At 26.9% G+C, this 21,963-nt stretch overlaps 1 protein-coding gene across 1 annotated transcript; it reads right to left on the bottom strand.

The window, feature by feature from the left end:
* Nucleotides 1-5,284: 5,284 nt before the first annotated feature.
* On the bottom strand, nucleotides 5,285-15,054 carry LOC112638533 (proto-oncogene tyrosine-protein kinase ROS-like). The gene is made up of 10 exons (XM_025410463.1): nucleotides 14,854-15,054; nucleotides 13,227-13,368; nucleotides 11,910-12,003; nucleotides 11,443-11,775; nucleotides 10,959-11,264; nucleotides 9,289-10,718; nucleotides 7,053-7,157; nucleotides 6,675-6,898; nucleotides 5,942-6,412; nucleotides 5,285-5,707 (listed from the first exon to the last, which is right to left on the bottom strand). Exons 1-10 carry the CDS (start codon nucleotides 14,998-15,000, stop codon nucleotides 5,360-5,362), a joined length of 3,600 nt encoding a protein of 1,199 aa, XP_025266248.1. The 5' UTR covers nucleotides 15,001-15,054; the 3' UTR covers nucleotides 5,285-5,359.
* Between the last annotated feature and the right edge of the window lie 6,909 nt (nucleotides 15,055-21,963).

The following is a 21,963-nucleotide window of genomic DNA, read 5'->3' on the forward strand; positions in this document are numbered from 1 at the left end:
TCAATTAATTGTTTTTTTCACTCTACTAATTCTGATGTGTAAATCGAATTGATATTAATTCACATAGATACATATATTTTTGATAAATACTTTAAAAGTCTGTTTTAACGAATTGCAAGTTATTATCTTCTAATATTATGTTTTTAGATTTCTCTTTATGATCACGATCACAGTATATATCTTAAGATTAAATTAGAGAATTCTTAGTAAGTAAATAATTTCTATGGTACATATTCATTGGATTGTATCGCGAATACAGGAATATAATTATTATTTATCCTTTTTCATTAATAGAAAAGCAGTCAATAAAAAGATAACCACAATAAAATTACAAATCATCTAAGAAATTATAGAATTATAGATCTTGTAACATTTTCAGCCAGATTCAAACACACGCAGCGTATAATCGAATTCACTCAATATTTGCTATATCTATTATTAAATATGTAATTATGACAATTCGTTCGTACGATTGTGTTACTACGTGCTATGTTTTTTAAAATCCAGTATTTATACACAATTACACGGTTTCTCTAAACTTTATATAATGCGGTTTGAATCAAGCGATAAATAACCGTGGTAACGTTTGGCTAGCGATCACAGTAGTAACTGACTTCGAATGGTCAATCCGATCTGTTACCATGACATTTTATTAGCTCCATTCCGTTTGTAATTTATTTTTTCCGCGAAGATACTCGTTATTTCAAAAGAAATTTAAATCCTTAAGAATTGTTTGTCAAAAAATTTATATATATAAGACAAAATTTTATATATATATATATATATATATATATATATATTTATATACATATGACTGTTTAATAAATTTTATTAAACTTTATTTTATTATCTTCTTATATTAATTTATTTTTGCGTAACCTTCTCTTTGGCATAAGAAAAACATTTATTATATAAAAAAATATTCTAATTATGAAAAGTAATAATGGAAAAGTAATAATGGACTTAAAAAAAGAGATTTACACGTTTTCTGTTCACATAATGCATTTTGAATCAAGCAATATGTAACACGGCAGCGTTTTTACACAAATATAAATAAATATACAATAAATATACAATAGCACGTAAACTGTAAAAATAACTAAAATAAATAAAATAATTAATTCTACAAGCTATTATTATCGTTATTTGTACGGAATAATCTATAATATAATAACTTATATAACTTTATAATTAATGTAATATAATATATTATAATAATTTATAATATTAATTACTTTATTATTTAAATTATACTACTGTAATTTTGTATGTGACAACCTTTATAATATGCACTAGTGTGCATAAAACTAAATTTTCTCTTTTTCTCGCTATAAATCAATTGCTTTATTTCCAAAAAATTGGGATAAACACGTTAATCACACTTTGTTAAATAATATTGAAAATAATTATGTGATATTAACCGGTCTCCTTTTGTAATTTCATTCAGTCCATTCATATATTAAATGATACATTTTTATTTCCCAAAATGTTTTTGTATTGTTAAAGAGGCATTCTGCATAAGAATATTTTTAATAATTTCAACAAGTGTGTATATAATGTTTTCTTTAAATTGATACACAATAATATATATATTTTCACAAATATTTATAAATTTATAAAAATTTATTCTCTTTAGAATAATATCAGTACGTACATACATTTATATATATAATTTGAAATAGGAAAGAGCTCCAAAACATAATGTAAAAAAAGACTTCAAAGAAAATTACAATTGTATGTGTTAATATTTATGAATTTACAGAATAGTTAATATTAGTTAATACATTAAAGCGCAAATCTTACATAAGATACAAAAATATGCATGTGGAATGTTTAATGAAATATTGAACAAACATTCCAATATTAATATCTGTTTACAATTTATTCATCTATAATTTATTTATATCAGTTTGATAATATCTATTGGATTCAATAAGTCATCTTTTCGATGTCACTTCTAATATAATATTTTCGAGGAAAAATTTGATTTAATTTTTGCTGTATTGCAACAACAGATTATTAAAATCAATGGATAGTTAATTCTTTAACTATCAATTGTTGTCATCAATAGACGGCAAAACATTTTATAAAACACAGTTGACGTCAATAAATACTTTATGATATGATTCCGAGATCGCATATTTCAATTTCAATTTCAATGATTCTGTTTATGTGATGTTATCTCGGGTTTGCAATTATTTATTTTATTCATTCAATAATTCATATTATTTATTTATATTACGAATCTCTCTCTCTCTCTCTCTCTCTCTCTCTCTCATTCTAAATTATCTAAATTATTTAAATTTTTAACTTATATTAGTATAACATATAAAATATTCTGGATTTTATTTTAATATACTTAAAATATCTAAAAAATGTTCTCATATTAATTAATATTTTTATAGAGATAGTAATATTTTATAAATTGTTTCACAATAATATATTATATAGATATTTTATGCATAAAGTTCCATGATGAATTATTTAATAAGTAATCAATTTTAATCAATAAATTAAAATATTTCTATAATTTAATATTCCGCGTTAGTGTACATTTTATAATATAAAAAATATTTCGGCAACGAATTATCGATAATACGATGTTCGACTTTGGCAACATAAAATGTAAACAGTAACGCGCTATGTTAGGGCTTCATCATCATTCGTATGGTGGCACTCGAGTAATAAAGTAGTGGTGCGAAACGCCTCGTATATTGTAATTTAAACACGACTACGATTAGTATCGAAACATAATTTGCTTTAATTATTAATAATTAAAAATTAATTATCTTCTGATAGACGACATAAAAATGTTCCGCAATGATAAATCTTTATCGAATCGCAATCATTCATTACTACGAATAAAAATTGAAATAGGAAATACATAAAAGGGGATAAGTGAATTAATTATGTTATGATCTTTCGATCATTAGTACTTATTATAATAATATTTCTTTAAAAATATTATAATTAAATATGAAATTAATATTTCGACCAATGCTTTAAATTTTCTTAATCGGCAATCCTTGTTAATACAATAGTTATATATCATGATATATATATATATATATATATATATATATATATATATTAATTTAATCTTTTAATCTTACGATACATTAATATGTTAGATATATAAGATACATTAACATGTTCAAATATTTCCACAATGAATTATCCTAATATCCTACCTTGGCGGCAGTGAGCGGATGATTTTGTTTTACGGTCTTGTTATGTGAATTTAAATTTGTATACTTTATTACTAGATAAATTCCAAATTATATATTATATTATATAATATAACCCTCTCATAGGGTGCACCTTGTCGCGGTGGGAGGGCTTAATACTTGGATGGTGCCTTGAGTTTTATCTTAAATTTTTCTATTTATGATAAATTTAAGGAGCCTGAAGGAGAAGCTATCCTTTCGCGTCGTCGGTGCCGTCAACAGCCGCAGACGGCGACGATTCGTCACCGCGTTTTCGCGTTGTAATATTTTCGCATTATCGAGCTTCATGTTCAAGTCGGCTTAGTGATGGTCACGCTCTACTTCGTCAAGTGATTCGAGCCGAATCGGTTAGAATTCGATCGATTGCTCGAATGGATCTTTTAAAATGCAAAATTAAATATTATAAAATTTGAACTCGGAAAAGCGCGATAAAACAATCGAATAAATTTAAATAATTAGCTCCGTGATGAAATGTTTAATAAATAATCAATTTTTATCAATAAATTAAAATACTCCTATAATTTAATATTCCGCTCGTGTATATTTTATAGTATATAAAATATTTCGGGAACGAATTATCAATAATATTATGTTCGATTTTGACGACGTAAACAATAGCGTGCTATTGTTTGTACATTATGGTATTGCTATCATTTGCTTGATGACATTCGAGCAGTAAACTTTAGATATTTTCCGATATCTGTGGGCGTAAAGTAATATTTAGGGGTAGTTTAGGTTTATTTATATTGCGATATTTTGCAATATTTTGCGATATTTATGGGCGCAGTGTAATATTAATTATCTACGAGTAGTATAGATTTAATTACAATGCGATATTTTGCGATATCTTGGGGCGCAGAGTATTATTCTGTATCTAGGAGTAGTTTAGGTTTATTTATATTGCGATATTTTGCGATATTTGGGGACGCAGTATAATATTAAATATCTAGGGGTAGTTTAGGTTTATTTATATGGCGATATTTTGCGATATTTGGGGGCGCAGACTATTATTCTGCATTTAGGGGTAGTTTAGATTTATTTATATATTGCGATATTTTGCGATATTTTGTGGCGTAGTTTTATTTTCATTAAAAAAAATATCTAAAATAATGATGCGAAATGCTTCGTATGTTAATTAAATGTATAATAAATAATCATTTCATTAATCTATAAATTGGAAAACTTCTACAATTTAATATTTTCATATTTATTATATGTTACGTTATCATTCACACGGTGATACTCGAGCAATAAAGTAATGGTCCGAAACGCTTCGCATATTGTCGAATATTTTTTCTAAATACGATTGAAATTAGTATCGAAACATAATTTGATATAATTATTAATAATTATAAATTAATTAACTTATGATAAAGGACATGAAACTGTATCGCAACGATATATCTTTACCAAATCGCAGTCATTAATTACTGTGAATTAAAATTGAAACATGGGATATATAAAAGAATTAATTTTGTTATGATCTTTCGATTATCGATGCTTATTATAATAATTTACATAACGATACTTATTGGAATTAAATAAATTTCGACCAATGCTTTAAATTTTTTTAATCGGCAATCACTCATAGAATATTTCAACGAGGAATTATAACAATAAGTATAAATCGACCTTGGCGATATAAACATTGTAGTTATAAATATTGTAGTTTTTGGCTTATGGTCATTCGCACAGGAACCTTAAGCAGTAAAGTAGTGGTGTGAGACGTTTCATATATTTTCAAATTCTTTTCTTTCTTGGTCGACGTTGCGATATAAACAATATCGCGATAATGTTTTTGACTTACAATCATTCGCATAGTGGCTGAAGGTAAATATCTATTATTTGTATATTAAGTGTTATAAATCGTTACTTATTATAAACTTATTATAAACGAACAATAATTCAATCTTATTATTTAAATGAATTAAAAAGAAAGATTTATAAAACTCAAAAAATTTTCTATTTAAAAGACAGTTTCAAAAATAATAGAATGGTACATATAAATTCTTTATATTTTATATAAAAAAAAGAGATATTTACAATATTTTGCAACATCTATATATTTTTCCTACATTAAGATTTATCGAATCATTCGGAAAAGAAGATAAACATTAATTTAATTATATCGGCTAAAGAATATTGACTGGACTCAGTACGGCATCTTCTATGTTCTTTCGTAATGTTATAATATTTTTCAGAAAAAATTCGAAATTTGGTCTAGCATCCGCTGAACTCCAGCAACGTAGCATCAACTGATACAATGCGGATGGACAGTTAAGAGGCATCGGCAACCTGTTTCCAGCAAGTACATAAATTATCACTTCCTCATTAGTCTTGTCAACATAAGGTTGTTCACCCAATGATGTAATTTCCCACATTAAAACACCAAATGACCAAACATCGCTTTGAGAAGTAAATATTCTGATCATCAAAGATTCGGGTGCCATCCAGCGAACAGGAAGCAAACCTTCTCCTCTCTAAAACATGATTTTAACAAAATTAAAACATTAAAACATTTAATTTTCTGGTTCAAGTTGTTCATTTTTACAATATGTGCAAAAAGAAAAACGTTATCTCTTGCTATATATAAATAAAAACTATTTATATTCCATATTACTTGAAGAAACAATGCACGATACTATTATGATAAAAAAATGGAAAGTATTTTCAAAAGAATTCATTTTTCAATTTTTTTTAATAATTGTATTTACCACGCGATAATAATCATCGTTGTAGATATTTCTAGCTAATCCAAAATCTCCAATTTTGACAATACGATTCTCGCGATTTCTCGAAGATACTAAACAATTGCGACACGCTAGATCTCTATGTACGAAACGCAGTTTTTCCAAGTAGCAACAACCTTGCGCAACATCTTCGCACATGGCGAACAAATCTTGCAAACGCAGAGCGTGCGAATCTGACGCTTCCAAATTTCGACAATCTCTCAAATATTTTAACAGATCAGTTTCCATCAATTCCAATACTAGAAACGGAGAAATCCCATCTAAACAAACGCCCAACAATCTTAATATATGTTTGTGTCGAAAACGATTCATAAGCTTGGCTTCCTTTAACAATCTCTTTTCCTCATCGGAAGAAGCATCTTTCCGAAGCGTTTTTATTGCAACGGATATCTCTGTGCCCGAACTTTCTAAGTTTTTCACATTTCCTTGATACACCTGCGAAATATTTTACACAAATTTACATGCGTACTTTATTAGAAAATGTATAGTTTAATGTCACGTAATATTATATTTTACTTTATATTAAATAATTTAACGAAAAATATATAATAAAGTGAATGTTTGTTGTCTCATCCAAATTTTATATTACTTATAATACATTATAAAAATTTATATAATTTATGTCCTTATTAGGAAAGGTCTGTTTTCTTGATCTAGAAATTAATTTGAAACATTGCTTGAAAAAACTAATTTTTACCTTTCCAAATGCGCCGGTGCCAATAAGTTTTATAAATGTAATCTGTTTACGTGCAATTTCAGTTATCGCACATTCATCCGGATTATAATGTAACATAGGACTGTAATTCGTATTGAATCGAGTGTATTGGCAAAATACATCATGTAGCATCCCCAATTCTATACCATCGGTCATTGTTGAAGACAAAAATTGTTCATTATTACTTCTGCGTTGACGACTCAATGCTATAAAATTTCGACTTAATTATGTAATAATATGTATTATAAAAAAAATTTTTCGTTTTTTAGTAAATTTATTCGTTTACTTTCATATAAGTAAATTACTATTTTTAGATATTATAATTCAAGTTGATTCCAACATCAAATGTACAATACTTACAACAATAAAAATAGCAGAGGCAGATTATAATAACTATAACGATAAAACCTAACATCAATAATGAATAATATGTTTTCGCTATTATTCGAGGAGTGTCCGAAATATCTGTATTAAACAAAAATATAATTTTAATATCTTCGTGTGTATGTGTTTTTCAAAATTTATTTTTACTTGTAACTTTATTACAAAAATTTATTTTTTTTTTTAATTTTAGGCCTATTCACATTTAAAAATATTAGTATATCATATTATAATATCTATGCTGTACAAAATGTTACAACTACTTTGCAACAATATTGCAATATCACAAATTGCAATGCAACATTACACAAACATTGTAGAAATATAAATTAACAAAATATGAATTGGGTATTAGCAATGTAATATTGATATTTTGAAACCATTGGGAAATTACACTCTTTAATTTATTTATAAAAAATATTGTAATAATATATATTTTTATATTTATATATATGCGATGAATTTTATTTTTTTGCAGAAGTCAAACGAATTAATGACACAGAAATAATATCAGTCGAGTAAATACAATTCTAAGCTAAAGATAAGCATTTCTATTCTTTTATTAAAATACAGATAACATTTTATATCAATGTTAAAACATATTTTATGATATATTTTTACTTTATGTATGAATACGAAACGTATCTTTTTATTATATTAAGAATAGATATTTTTACATCTATTATTTTATTTTTCAATGTATTTTTATGTTTTTCTCATACAAATAAATATAACTGATTTTAAAAATTATTAAATAAAAATATAATTAGTAATAATGAATGAATTCTATAACTAATGTTTATACATGTATAAACATTAATTAACCATTAGAGATATATATATATATATATATATATATGTATGTATGTATATACATAAAGTACTCATTATAAGAATATACAGGGTGTCCCATTTTAATGTCCCACCCCAAATAACTTTCTTATTTTTAATTTTAGAAAAAGATGTTTCAGACAAAAGTTGTATGGTTTCGAGGGGGACATAAGATGGTACCATTAATTTGATCTTGAAGAGTCACATGAAGGTTACGTGAAGATCATTTTCAATTTCTTAAATGGAACACCCTATATATTTTTGCATATTCTTGTAGCTTATCTCGAGAGCTTTCCAAAACACTATAAATAAACATTTTTTCATCAAGTACGTTTCGAGTAATGAGGCTTGAAATCATTTCTTAATTTTACATAAACCATAAAATATCTTGTAAAATATTCATTTTTTGATTATCTTACCTTAATACTTTTATGTACAAAATAATGAGAGAAATCAATTGGTGTAAAGAAAACATACAGTTGTTTTTAAGAAAAAATATGGAATTGTTAATTGCAAATTACATATTTTTTTCTTAAAAACAACTGTATGTTTTCTTTGCACCAATGGATTTCTCTCATTATTTTGTACATAAAAGTATTAAGATCAAAAAATGAATATTTTATAAGATATTTTATGGTTTATGTAAAATTAAGAAATGATTTCAAGCCTCATTACTCGAAACGTACTTGATGAAAAAATGTTTATTTATAGTGTTTTGGAAAGCTCTCGAGATAAGCTACAAGAATATGCAAAAATATATAGGGTGTTCCATTTAAGAAATTGAAAATGATCTTCACGTAACCTTCATGTGACTCTTCAAGATCAAATTAATGGTACCATCTTATGTCCCCCTCGAAACCATACAACTTTTGTCTGAAACATCTTTTTCTAAAATTAAAAATAAGAAAGTTATTTGGGGTGGGGCATTAAAATGGGACACCCTGTATAGAACATTTAAAATAAAAAAAAATGATTCGTAAGTAAGAGTTTAAAGTAATTTTGTATAAAAACACATTTTATATGATTACGTTTAAATATAATTTTGCAATATATTATCTTAGATATGATTATCTTAGTTATTGCAAACTTCTATTTATATCAAGCTTTTTAATTTAATTATGTTTTCAAGATATTTATCCATTAAAAACAAAAATATTTTATACGTAATATTATTAAATGATTGTAATAACATTGCATTCTTTTCAATATATGAAACTGTAATATTGCTACAATGTTTCATTCCAAAAAGCGGACATCTCAACTTTATCACATCTTATAACAATGACTCAGCAAAATTTTGCAATCAATTTACAATGTTTCAATGAAATTATTCTTCAATATTCTGCAATCTTATTATGCTGTATGGGTATTTTCATTTGCTTACCACTTGTTGAAAAAATAAATCTTTCATCAGCCGGCCATGTAAAAGTTTCCTCATATTCGAGGTATCTCAATATCAAGCGAAACTGATATGAAGTACCCGATTGTAAATTTTCGATATGGTATATTACTTCTTCGTTATAATTCATTCTGATATCATTCGTTGTTTGCCACTCTTCTGTTGAAACGTTTTTGTACTCTAGTGCAGAAGAGATCGTCAGATTGATGTTTGAGATCCATGAAATGTTCATGCTATTTGTGTTAACCTCGCTCAAAGTAATATTGTTTAGTTTTGAGTATATGTGATCGATCTTGCTTAAACTCTCCTTGTAGAAATCGCTGAAATTACTTGGATACACACGCATGTATATCAAGTCATCTTGTACTGGTAGCGACAAGTTAATCTTTGTGAAAAATCTGCCGTCTGCCACACGTTTCGGCATATTGATAATTTGTTTATTCTCTTGTTGCTTGTCGTTCACTAACTTCCAATGCACTTCATAGGTCACAACCTCGCAGTTCAATTTCTTGGGTGGCATCCAATAAACTACTGCTATAGTAGGCGTCAAAGCTAAAACACTTATGTTTTCTGGTACATTAAGCTCGCACAAATTAGTTTTTATTCGTATCACGTTCGAATCGAATGGATTTATTGATAATTGATCGAAGTAAAAATTGCTTAAAGTAAACTTCAACTTGTACTCTGTAAATGATGTTAAGTTCTGAATCTCGTAATATCGCTCGCCTGTCAGCACAATGAATTTTTCAGACTTGTTGAGATTGTTGTCTAAACAGCTTACGGAGATAGTATATATAGTAGTTGGTAAATTATATTTTTTGCATCCACTCTTTACAACCGGCTCCGGTAAATTTACAATGATGCTGTTTGCCGTTGCAGTCGCATTCTCAAAATTATAAACTTTTTCGCCAGGTGTCAGACATCTCATTGGGGGATATGGTTGTGAAGATTTATCAAAAGCGTAAATTTTATAAATCACATTTTTATCTAAGCTTATTGGTGTCTCTTTAACATATTTGTATGCATTTGAGACGCTCTTGAGACTTGCATATTTCTTTTTCAAAACGTAGAGTGTATATACAGACTGAGAATTATATGCTAAAATGTAAATGTTTGTTTTGTCAAGCGTCATAGATTGGAATTTAATGTCATCACTTATGTCTTTGCTGTTTAAAGCGTTGGACTTAGAAATATTAATGTCTGTTACAATTGTACTCCGATCATTTAACCAGTAATATAACGACTCTTCATTATTCGTGTTATCAATTATCGTATTAAAAGGCTTTTTATAATTAAATATGGGTGTACTAAAGTGAGTATCCACCCCAATAATTTGATCGTTTTGTCCATCGAAATGATATTTTATCATATTATATTTTTCAATCGTCCAATTGTATGATATGCGATATAAGATTCTAAAAAATATATAATTATTTTATTCATTATAAAACATTATTTTAACAAAAACAGAAACTTATATGTAGTAAAAATTCGAAATTCTTATAATTATATAATAACTTATTATGTCTTTTTACTTATGATCTTAATTATAAAACTACGTAAAATACGTATTATATAAAAATTACAAATTTGCATAAATCTTTAATGGAAAATTATTTTTTTAGGCGAACGTTAGTAAACGGTAGTAAACGTACCCCATAAACGGTGATATACTTAAAAAGCCAATATCATTTTCTGATTTGAAAATCTCAGAAAATTTAATTATGCCATTTTCCCACATTGTTAAGTCGAATTTTACAATGTAAGAATAATCTGGCTCTTGATAGGTCAAATATAGATTTCTTGCTACCCAGTCAATGCAGAAATCATGTAGATCATGATCAAAGCTACCTATTTTTGTGATATTATTTTCATTAATTTTTAATGTCATTAGGTCTCTTCGGGTTATCCAATAAATTCTATATTCTTGTATCGAATAAGCGACATCTATTAATTCTGATCTAAAAAAAGGAGCCAACTATAATAGTATATTTAAAAAATATAGTTGAGATTTCTAATTTTATCATTATTACTACTATAATGTTGATAATAAACTTGTTCGTAGTAATAATAACTTTAACTTTATAATGTCAAAAATAATTTCATAATTCTAACTATTTTTTTTATCAGTATACGTACTGTGACGATATTTCAAAATTAGTAATGATGTTTAAATCCGCATCCCATAGTTGGATATCTTCATTCGTTGTGAGTAATAATTTAGGTATTGGATTTTCATGTGTAGTCGATACATTGATTAAATCCGTGTAAGGTCCAGCAACAATTTTAGTATGCGCACGTACTCGAAAATAATATGTCGTGTTAAATGTTAGATTGTGCACCGTGTGTTCCAATTCTGTAGTTGTGATATTTTTATCGTCGCAGATTTGAATCTTTTTTGAGTCCTTGATAAAAAAACATTGCACCGTGAATCCTTGTATTACTTTATCGGTAAATTCAGATTGGTTCCATCTGTAAAACAAATAAAATTTTAGTCATTATATATTTAACAAAATTATAACAGAATTAACATTTTGATATGTTGCTGAATTTAAGAAAAAGAGAGAAAAATGAAAGAATACAAACTGAAAATTTAGATTCTTTACCTCAATGTCACAAAAATGTCGTTTACTTTTTCTGTGAATTGACTGTCGAATTGTACAAATGCTCTGAGAGATGTTGGCTTACTCAAATTGCTTTCTACAAATTTTAAGATCGTACATGTTAACATAATTATATGTAAGATTAAATGGATTATCTCAGTAAATCAGAAAGAACAATTTAATATGAAAATACCCTGGTAGAAATTGCCTTGCCGGCGCCATAACACTTGTCAGCGCAATGTAAGTTTGCCACGTCACAGCCTTATTTTCAAAAACTGAAAATGTCCACACTAAAACCATGATCGCGGCCGATATATAAATGGCGTAATATTATTATAAAATTAAACAGGCGCAGATTTAAATTTGACTGGGCTTCTGATGCGGTCAATACTTGCGCCACGTCAGATGCTCAGACATCTTTTCGCCTTGTCAAAAAAGATAATATTAAAAGAACATAATATATCAATTTAATTTAGTTTAATTTCTGACAAACTGAATTAAAAAAAAAATTTAATAATGTGGATTTTTTGTGGGATTCCAAATTTTTTCCTTGTTGGATTTCAGAATTTTTTTTCCAGTTTTAGTAATATTTTTAGGTGACATGGTGCTGTGTGGGAAGTTTTTTATCAATAGTCAAATAGTAGTATTTTTTCGTAAAACAATATTATGCTATACTACAGTAATTACGCATCTGCTCTATGACAATACTAGGACTATGTTAATGACATGTTAGTACAACACAAAATTCAATTCAACGTGGCGCCAGCGGGCAAAACGTGACGATTTCAAGGATGGCTCTTACCAGCGTGTTATGCCAGCTCCTTAAGTGGCAGTGTGGCACGTTGGCCACAAAGGAAAGAGAAAAAATAAATAAAAAAGCAAACTACAAAATGTGTAAATTAACACAATATTAACCTTTAAAAAATAATATAAGAATTTTTTGCGTCATTTAAGATTTGGAAAAGTAATCGTTAATTTCCGGCAAAAACGAATAAATAACTTTCAATAAAATAAGAAGTATTTTTCGAAAAATTCCTGTAACTTAAGAAATCAAAAGTATAATATTTGCAATTTCTTTAAAACCAAGTAGCAAATTAATAAAATTGACTTTATCTTTAATCATGACAATTTTTATGTATAATGTTACGTTTGTATTATGTCTTTTTATTTCTTTTTTGGACAAAATAGAATTTATATTTTTTTCACTGCTGGAAGATGTTTTTAGATTTGATTTTCACTCTTTCTTAAATTTAAATTGTATTTACACTTTTTTGTCATAGATTATGTTATTAATGTTTGATGCATTTTTTTGTAACTTACCGATAGATTCTGGGATGATAGAAATATTTGCAAGTGTAACTTCATCGACTTCTCGCTCATTTCTCACAGTACTATCAGAATGACTCCGGTCAGATTTGAAATTTAGTATATGATGATTATTTTTCTCGGACATTGAAATATTCTTCATGAAGTGTAACATACGAAAAGAATTATAAAATGAATATCGTTGAAGCGGTCGTTTCTGATGCTTTTAATGATAAATTATATAAATTATAAAATTAAACGAAAAATTACCATTCGTTTTTTATTGGCTTAATAATGCCGGTTTGATATAAATCATTCCTAAATGATATATATATTAAATGCGATATAGTTTTATTTATATTATAAACTCTATTTTTTATTTTTTTTTAAGACATCTTGTATATCAAACGTAACAATCAATATATAAAAAAAAATCAATCAATATAGGTTAACAAGAGTCAATGAGGATTCATAACAGCTTTTAGCAAGTAGTAGAAGCGAAAGTGTAGTTCTTTGCAATTATTAAAACAATTTTGTTTAACGATTTGATTTTTTCTTATGATAGGTTAGTTAACTTTTCTTAATTTTACCATAACTTAAATTTTTTTTCAAAAATTTTCCAATATTACTAAAGTTCTATTAATGTTTGTACTTCAAGCATAAAAAGGTTAAAAATAGTGTTTCCTTACAGTTATTAAATATTAGTCATAGAAATGATATATATTCTTTTATTTATATCCTTGTCAAGATTTTTCTCGAGTGTCGTTATATTTTTAACAATCAAATTCTGAAAATGATGATATAAACCGATAGTATAAACCGATAATGCCTCGATAAGAATATGTGCATGTAATTGTATACGAATGGATATATGTACAATGAAAATTAATATAAATTCTAGCAATTGTTACCGAATGTATCGTTGATCAAAATATTAACGTTAATAGATACAATTTGAAGAATGTTTGATGAACGATTTTTTTATTAGACAGATTTTCTATCTCGATATTTAGCTCTGTTTCGTTATATAATTACCCTTAACACAAAGAAGTCATGCTAACTTTTTAAATTAATTTTTTAAAATAAAATCTACTTAAATCTTACTATATATCAATAAATATTATAAATATTATAAATATCTACAAAGATAAAGAAATTTTAGAAACTGAATAAAAATAATAACATAAAAATCTATTGAAGTGTCATCGTATGTATATATTAATGTAGCGGATAGTAGACAGAAAACTTCATTAAATTTAAAAATTGTTATTTTTGGAAATAATTATTATATATATAATTATATATATATATATATATATATAGAGAGAGAGAGAGAGAGAGAGAGAGAGAGAGGGAAAGAGAAAGAGAGAAAATACATAGTCAAATTTTAAAATATCGTTTTAATTAAATTTAATATACTATATAACATTCATTTGTAAACAAAATTTCGAAACTTTATCTGTTTTTACAACATCATATATATTTTTTACTTTTATATTGAATTGTTTTATTTTATCGTATCTTATTATATAGAATATAATTATATAAAATAGAATATATAATTTATTCATTCATTTTTAGTCACATTACCAGCTAAAATAACATTCAATTGTTTTTTAATCAAGCGAAAAATATCTCCTACCTGCGTGAAATTTATATCCGGATACATGGAAATACGTTCTTCCTGAAGGATGTTTGAAGTGTTATCATCCTTCGACGTGATAGTTGCCTTTGTCAATATTAAACCTTTCAATAAAACACATAAAATTGTTCCAAACATAATTTGCATTTTTAGTAAACGTTTGCACTTAATCGGTTTCCGTTCAATTCTCAATTAATTGTTTTTTTCACTCTACTAATTGTTATGTGTAAATCGAATTGATATTAATTCACATAGACACATATATTTTCGATAAATTCTTTAAAAGTCTGTTTTAACGAACTGCAAGTTATTATCTTCTAATATTATGTTTTCAAATTTCTCTTTATGATCACGATCACAGTATATATCTTAAGATTAAATTAGAGAATTCTTAGTAAGTAAATAATTTCTATGGTACATATTCATTGGATTGTATCGCGAATACAGGAATATAATTATTATTAGCTTTCTTTTTTCATTAGAATAACAGTCAATAAAAAGCTTCCTTTTTTCAATAGAAAAGCAGTCAATAAAAAGATAACCACACTCAAATTACAAACGATCTAAGAAGTTATAGAATTATAGATCTTGTAACATTTTCAGCCATATTCAAGCACATGCAGCGTATAATCGAATTCACTTTAATATTTGCTATATCTGTTATTAAATATTAACAATTCGTACGATTGTGTTACTACGTGCTATGTTTTTCCACTATTCATACACAATTACACGGTTTCTCTAAACTTCATATAATGCTGTTTGAATCAAGCGATAAATAACCATGGTAGCGTTTGGCTAGCGATCACAGTAGTAACTGACTTCGAATGGTCAATCCGATCCTACCATGACATTTTATTAACTCCATTCCGTTTGTATTTTATTTTTTCCGCGAAGATACTCGTCATTTCAAAAGAAATTTAAATCCTTAAGAATTGTTTGTCAAAAAATTTATATATATAAGACAAAGTTTTATATATATATATATATATATATATATATAACAAAAATAATTCTATATATAATTATTATATAAAAAAATATTCTGATTATAAGAAAAGTAATCATGTGGACTTAAAAAAGTGATTCACGTTTTCTGTTCACATAATGAATTTTGAATCAAGCGATACGTAACACAGCAGCGTTTTTAGACAAATATAAATAAATATACAATAAATATACAATAGCAAATTGTATAAATAACAAAAATAAATAAAATAATTAATTTTACGAGCTTTATTATTATCGTTATTTGTACTAAATAATTTTATATAATAACTTATATAACTTTATAATTAATGTAATATATTATATAATATATATTATATATTATATATTATATAACTTTATAATATTATAATATATTATAACAACTTATAGTATTAATTACTTTATTATTTAAATTATACTACTGTAATTTTGTATGTGACAACCTTTATAACTATTTTATATATATTGTATAATATGCAGTAGTGTGCATAAAATTAAATTTTCTCTTTTTCTCGCTATAAATCAATTGCTTTATTTCCAAAAAATTGGGATAAACACGTAAATCACATTTTGTTAAACAATATTGAAAATAATTATGTGATATTAACCAGTCTCATGGTGCGAAACGCCTTGTATATTGTAATAGAATAATAGGACCGGTTCTAACAGTCTCAGGGGGGTGGGGTGAGGCGCGAGGGGGATTACGGTGGCGCGGGGGAATGATGTCACGCGGGACGGAGGGGATTTCCCAGAAGGCGGTTATATTACATGCCCGGTTGATAAACAGTATTGCGTACGATCATGTTCGATTTATAGATAATATAAATAGCAGCACTTCTTTGAAAGACAACGCGTGCGAGAGAGAGGGAACGATGGCGCGAGGAGAACGCGTGCGAGAGAGAGGGAACGATGGCGCGAGGAGAACGCGTGCGAGAGAGAGGGAGCGATGGCGCGAGGAGAACGCGTGCGAGAGAGAGGGAACGATGGCGCGAGGAGAATCGAGGAATTTTACAAACCGATTTACGTAGGTATGTGTATACTCGACATATCTAAAACGTGTCTGTGCGAATTTCATCACGAGTACGTATTTCCTCTGTATCGCGACAAATGTAAGATCATGTACACCGACACAGACAATCTCATATATCACATTGAGTGCGCGGATGCCTATGAGAACATGAAGCGCGATATTGTCAGATTTGACACGAGCGATTATGCGATGGACAATGCGTACGATATACCACTTGTAAATAAAAAAGTGCCAAGTGAAGGATGAAAATAACGATGCGATAATGACCGAATTCATCGGACTCAAAGATGACGTAAACAATAGCGTACTATTATTTGTACGTTATGGTATTGCTATCATTTGCTCGATGACATTCGAGCAGTAAACTTTAGTTATTTTCCGATATCTGTGGGCGTAAAGTAATATTCTCTATCTAGGGGTAGTTTAGGTTTATTTATATACTGCGATATTTTGCAATATTTTGCAATATTTATGGGCGCAGTGTAATATTAATTATCTACGAGTAGTATAGATATATTGTAATATATTGCGATATTTTGCGATATTTTGTGGCGTAGTTTTATTTTCATTAAAAAAAGTATCTAAAATAATGATGCGAAATGCTTCGTATGTTAATTAAATGTATAATAAATAATCATTTCATTAATCTATAAATTGGAAAACTTCTACAATTTAATATTTTCATATTTATTATATGTTACGGCTTCGTTATCATTCACACGGTGATACTCGAGCAATAAAGTAATGGTCCGAAACGCTTCGCATATTGTCGAATATTTTTTCTAAATACGATTAAAATTAGTATTGAAATATTATTTGATATAACTATTAATAATTATAATTTAATTAACTTATGATAAAGGACATGAAACTGTATCGGAACGATATATCTTCACCAAATCGCAATCATTAATTACTGTGAATTAAAATTGAAGCAAGGGATATATAAAAGAATTAATTTTGTTATGATCTTTCGATTATTGATGCTTATTATAATAATTTACCTAACGATACTTATTGGAATTAAATAAATTTCGACCAATGCTTTAAATTTTTTTAATCGGCAATCACTCATAGAATATTTCAACGAGGAATTATAACAATAAGTATAAGTCGGCCTTGGCGATATAAACAGTATTGTGATTTTTGACTTACGGTCATTCGCACAGGAACTTTAAACAGTAAAGTAGTGGTGTGAGACGTTTCATATATTTTCAAATTCTTTCCTTTCTTGGTCGACCTTGCGATATAAATAAGTATCGCGATAATGTTTTTGACTTACAATTATTCGCGCAGTGGCTCTTGAACAGTGAAGTAATGATGCGAGACGTTTCATATATTATCAAATTCTTTTTCTAAACACAATTGCAAGTACAACGAAGAACTTTTCGTGAATGAGTATAAGTGCAATGAGAAATTCAAATAAGTACAACTAGGATTGAAGTGCCATGAGAGAAAAACGAAGAAAGCAAAAGAAAAAAGAAGATCTTGGAAATAGATGAATCAATAAAATACGATGTAAGTCATTAATATATATTATTTATTACATTCATTATTTATTATATTGTTACGTTTCCGCGTTCGGTCAACGTGAATGTATTCGCTACGTTGAATTCTTTCAACGGAAACTACGTCGACGGAAAAAAGATCGTTTCTGTGCACGTTGTCAAGATGTTATAAACAACGACTGTCAGAGAGTCTATCAGAGAGAATCTAATATATATAATACATATATATATATATATATATATATATATATATATAATTTTCCATTTTATTTTAAAATAATTACAGCATTTAAAGTTCTTTATTAATTAATATTTTTAGATATTTCTTATATTTTAGAAAATATTTCATATTAATCTATTTATTTAAATATTTTGTATATAAAAATATAGAAACTTTTTTATTTATTATATTTTTGAAAGTTTATATCTAAGAAATATAAATTATTTTGTAATTACGCAATTTATATAATATAATATTAAAATATATCTATTTAACAGTAAAAATTAATTGCGCGTAATAATTAGTTTTAAAATCAATTATTTTGAACATTGCTTTATATAGATTTTCTATCTTTTATATTTTTACTTATCGTTTATATTTGCGAATTTAAATTTATGGAGTATATTGCAAAATAAATTTCACAGATTATATATTATATTATATATAAAATTATATATAATATAATACCCTCCCATGGGGTACACCTTGTCGCGGTGGGAGGGCTTAGTACTTGGATGGTACCTTGAGGTTTATCTTAAATTTTTCAATTTATGATAAATCTTAAGATACCTGAATGGGAAGCTAAGTACCCTTTCACGTCGTCCGTGCCATCAACGTGTCGCGGATGGCAAGCGCTTCGATATGTTTTCGCGTTGTAGTATTCTCGCGTCGTCGTGTTTTCGCGGAACATTTGGACTTTTTCATATAAAATCCCAATTTCATTTATTGTCACGAGTCTCTACTTCCGATGCCAATTAACTGGGATGTTCGAGTTTGCCGACCTGTTGACTCGAAGTGGATTCTTGTAAATGAAATGGGATTTTCGCTCGTACCGAAACCGGGAGTGCCGTTAAAAGTATATACATATTAAGTATATACATCGCGCGATCAAATATGAAATTTTTAATCGCATGAAAATAGTGCGGGAGTGCCGTTCAGAATCGCGCGTAAAATAACGAAAATAGCGATATAAAAATATCGCTCGCGAGTGCGGGAGTGTCGTTAAATGTTTCGCGCGCCAACAACATGAGAGGAGGAGGGTGGCCTGGGAGAGGCATCTTACATCGGCGGAACAACCTGATGGTAAATATCTATTATTTGTATATTAATTGTTATGAATCGTTAACTTATTATAAACGAACAATAATTCGATTTTATTATTTAAATAAATTAAAAAGAAATATTTATAAATCTCATAAGATTTTCTATTTAAAAGACAGTTTCAAAAATTTATAAAATTTTTCCATACATGTTTATCTGCTAATTATTTTACATATCGGATATAAAATTCCGCGCGATAAAAATTTTTTGAAATATTAATTGCATTTGGTGAGCATTATTATAAATGAATTTTATATTTGTATGTTACAGGCAACTAGCTTCGATAATAACAACTCCGCTGTTGCGCATCAGTGTCGGTGAGTGCGAAAAACTTTTATTTAACTTAAGGTAACGGATTCGTAGAGATTTAGATGTAGATGCAAATATAGATTGTAGATTGCAGATAAATCCGTTGCCTTAAAATGGATGAGCTAGGATGGATTAAATTAAATAAATTAAATTAAATAATTAAATTAAATTAATTAAATTAAATTAAATAAGTTTAATAAGTTCTTTCGAACTTATGCTTTACCTCTATTGAGAAAATATATTAAAATATTAATTAAAAAAAGAAGAGATCAAGAAAATATTTTTTTGTAAAGATTTTGTCTAATTTATTAAATAAAGGACACGGATTAACAATTATTAATTTTATCAATTCTTGACGCTAATTTATTCTTATAATACGCATTTATCTTCTAATTGCTCATAACTCATCCATCGTAGAATTTGTTTGTAGATATTGTTTTTAAACTTTAATTTAATATAAAGCCAAATGATTAATTAATTAAATAATTTGTAATATGATAAATACATTAATTTTATATTTTGTTATAAAATATAATTTATAGAAATTTGTAGTAATTTGGCTTTATTTCAGTTAAAATAAAATTATATTCAATATTTAACAAACGATCGTGAAATCGAACGATCGTTACTAAATAAGCGTAAATATTTCACGCTCTTTTGCCCGTAATTATCCGGAAAAAGAAGGAGTAATTATCTCCTTCTTTAATCTCTGATTAGAGATCGAGAAAGAAAGTGGCTAGGATCAACAAAAGATAGGTTCAACTGACCTGAAGAGTACGGTTAGGATATGTGGTTAGGGCACGCGACTAAAATATATGCATGATTAGGTGAGATGATGATTAGAGATAGATTTTTAAAATCTCGAATAATTTTAGTTAATCAGGAAATAGAATTGTTAAGGCTATTAAGAAAAATCATTAGAATCCTTCTATTAATATTAGAATTGTTAGGACTCTTAAGATCATTAGAATTTTGTAATAGTAAGATTGTTAGAGCTATTAAAATTATTCGAATTATTCTTTAATAGTAGGATTGTTAGGGGACTATTAAATTGTTAGAGCTATTAAAATTATTCGAATTATTCTTTAATAGTAGGATTGTTAGGGGGCTATTAAAAAAGATTCATTCTTTCTTTTAATATTCCAATAATTCTAGGAGTAAATTAAAATTATTTTAATTAAGTTGAATTTATTTTTAAAAACGTTGTGAAAATAAATATAACATGTTTTAAAAATAAAAATGTTTTAAAGTGTTTAAAAGTGAAATTTAAATTATCAAAATTCTCTTCAGAAATATTAAAGAAATTGCATAATTATTAACGTTTGAGAAATCTTAACATGTTGTATTTTATTTTAAAACTTAAAAATATATGTGCATTAAATCAAATATAATATTTAATCCAAATGTTAATGCTATCAATATCAAATTATTATATCGATTATCTCTCATTAAATATTTGAATAAATGGAATATTATTATTTGATATTGATAGGATCGTAAATTGTAAATTGTAAATTATAAATAGTTATAAATGTATTTTATAATCTAACATTGATATTTTAATTGTAAAATACAATACAGTTATAACTATAATTATATTATATGAAATTGTATTTACGATTGTTAATTCTTATGTAAAATTATACGAAAATATACGTATAATGATTACATAATAGTAATTAACATAACAGTAATTCATTAAATTAAAGTATTTGTATCTGTAGTATATATTTTTGGAATATTCATAAAAGAATAATGGTTTGTATTTTCATGTCAAAGAGTCATTAATGAATTCGGAAAATTTTTATATAAAATGTAAAAATTTGATGCTAAATTAATGATTAAATATAAGTATTATAGAATTTGACGGATACTTTCGTTACAGAATCGCGAGTCAGTTATTATAAATTTAATAATATGCTTTCCGTTAGCTTTATTTATTTATGAATTCG

This window comes from Camponotus floridanus, unplaced genomic scaffold (assembly GCF_003227725.1).
Source record: "Camponotus floridanus strain SB8 unplaced genomic scaffold, Cflo_v7.5 scaffold32, whole genome shotgun sequence".
Taxonomy (NCBI): domain Eukaryota; kingdom Metazoa; phylum Arthropoda; class Insecta; order Hymenoptera; family Formicidae; genus Camponotus; species Camponotus floridanus.

Excerpts from the sequence above, each read along its gene's own strand:
- LOC112638533 (XM_025410463.1), bottom strand. The coding sequence starts at position 15,000 with ATGCAAATTATGTTTGGAACAATTTTATGTGTTTTATTGAAAGGTTTA. Across the intron at positions 13,369-14,853 it reads CGGATATAAATTTCACGCAG|AATATTTCAATGTCCGAGAA; the intron begins GTAGGAGATATT and ends CACTTCATGAAG. Across the intron at positions 6,413-6,674 it reads GCACCGGCGCATTTGGAAAG|GTGTATCAAGGAAATGTGAA; the intron begins GTAAAAATTAGT and ends AATATTTCGCAG.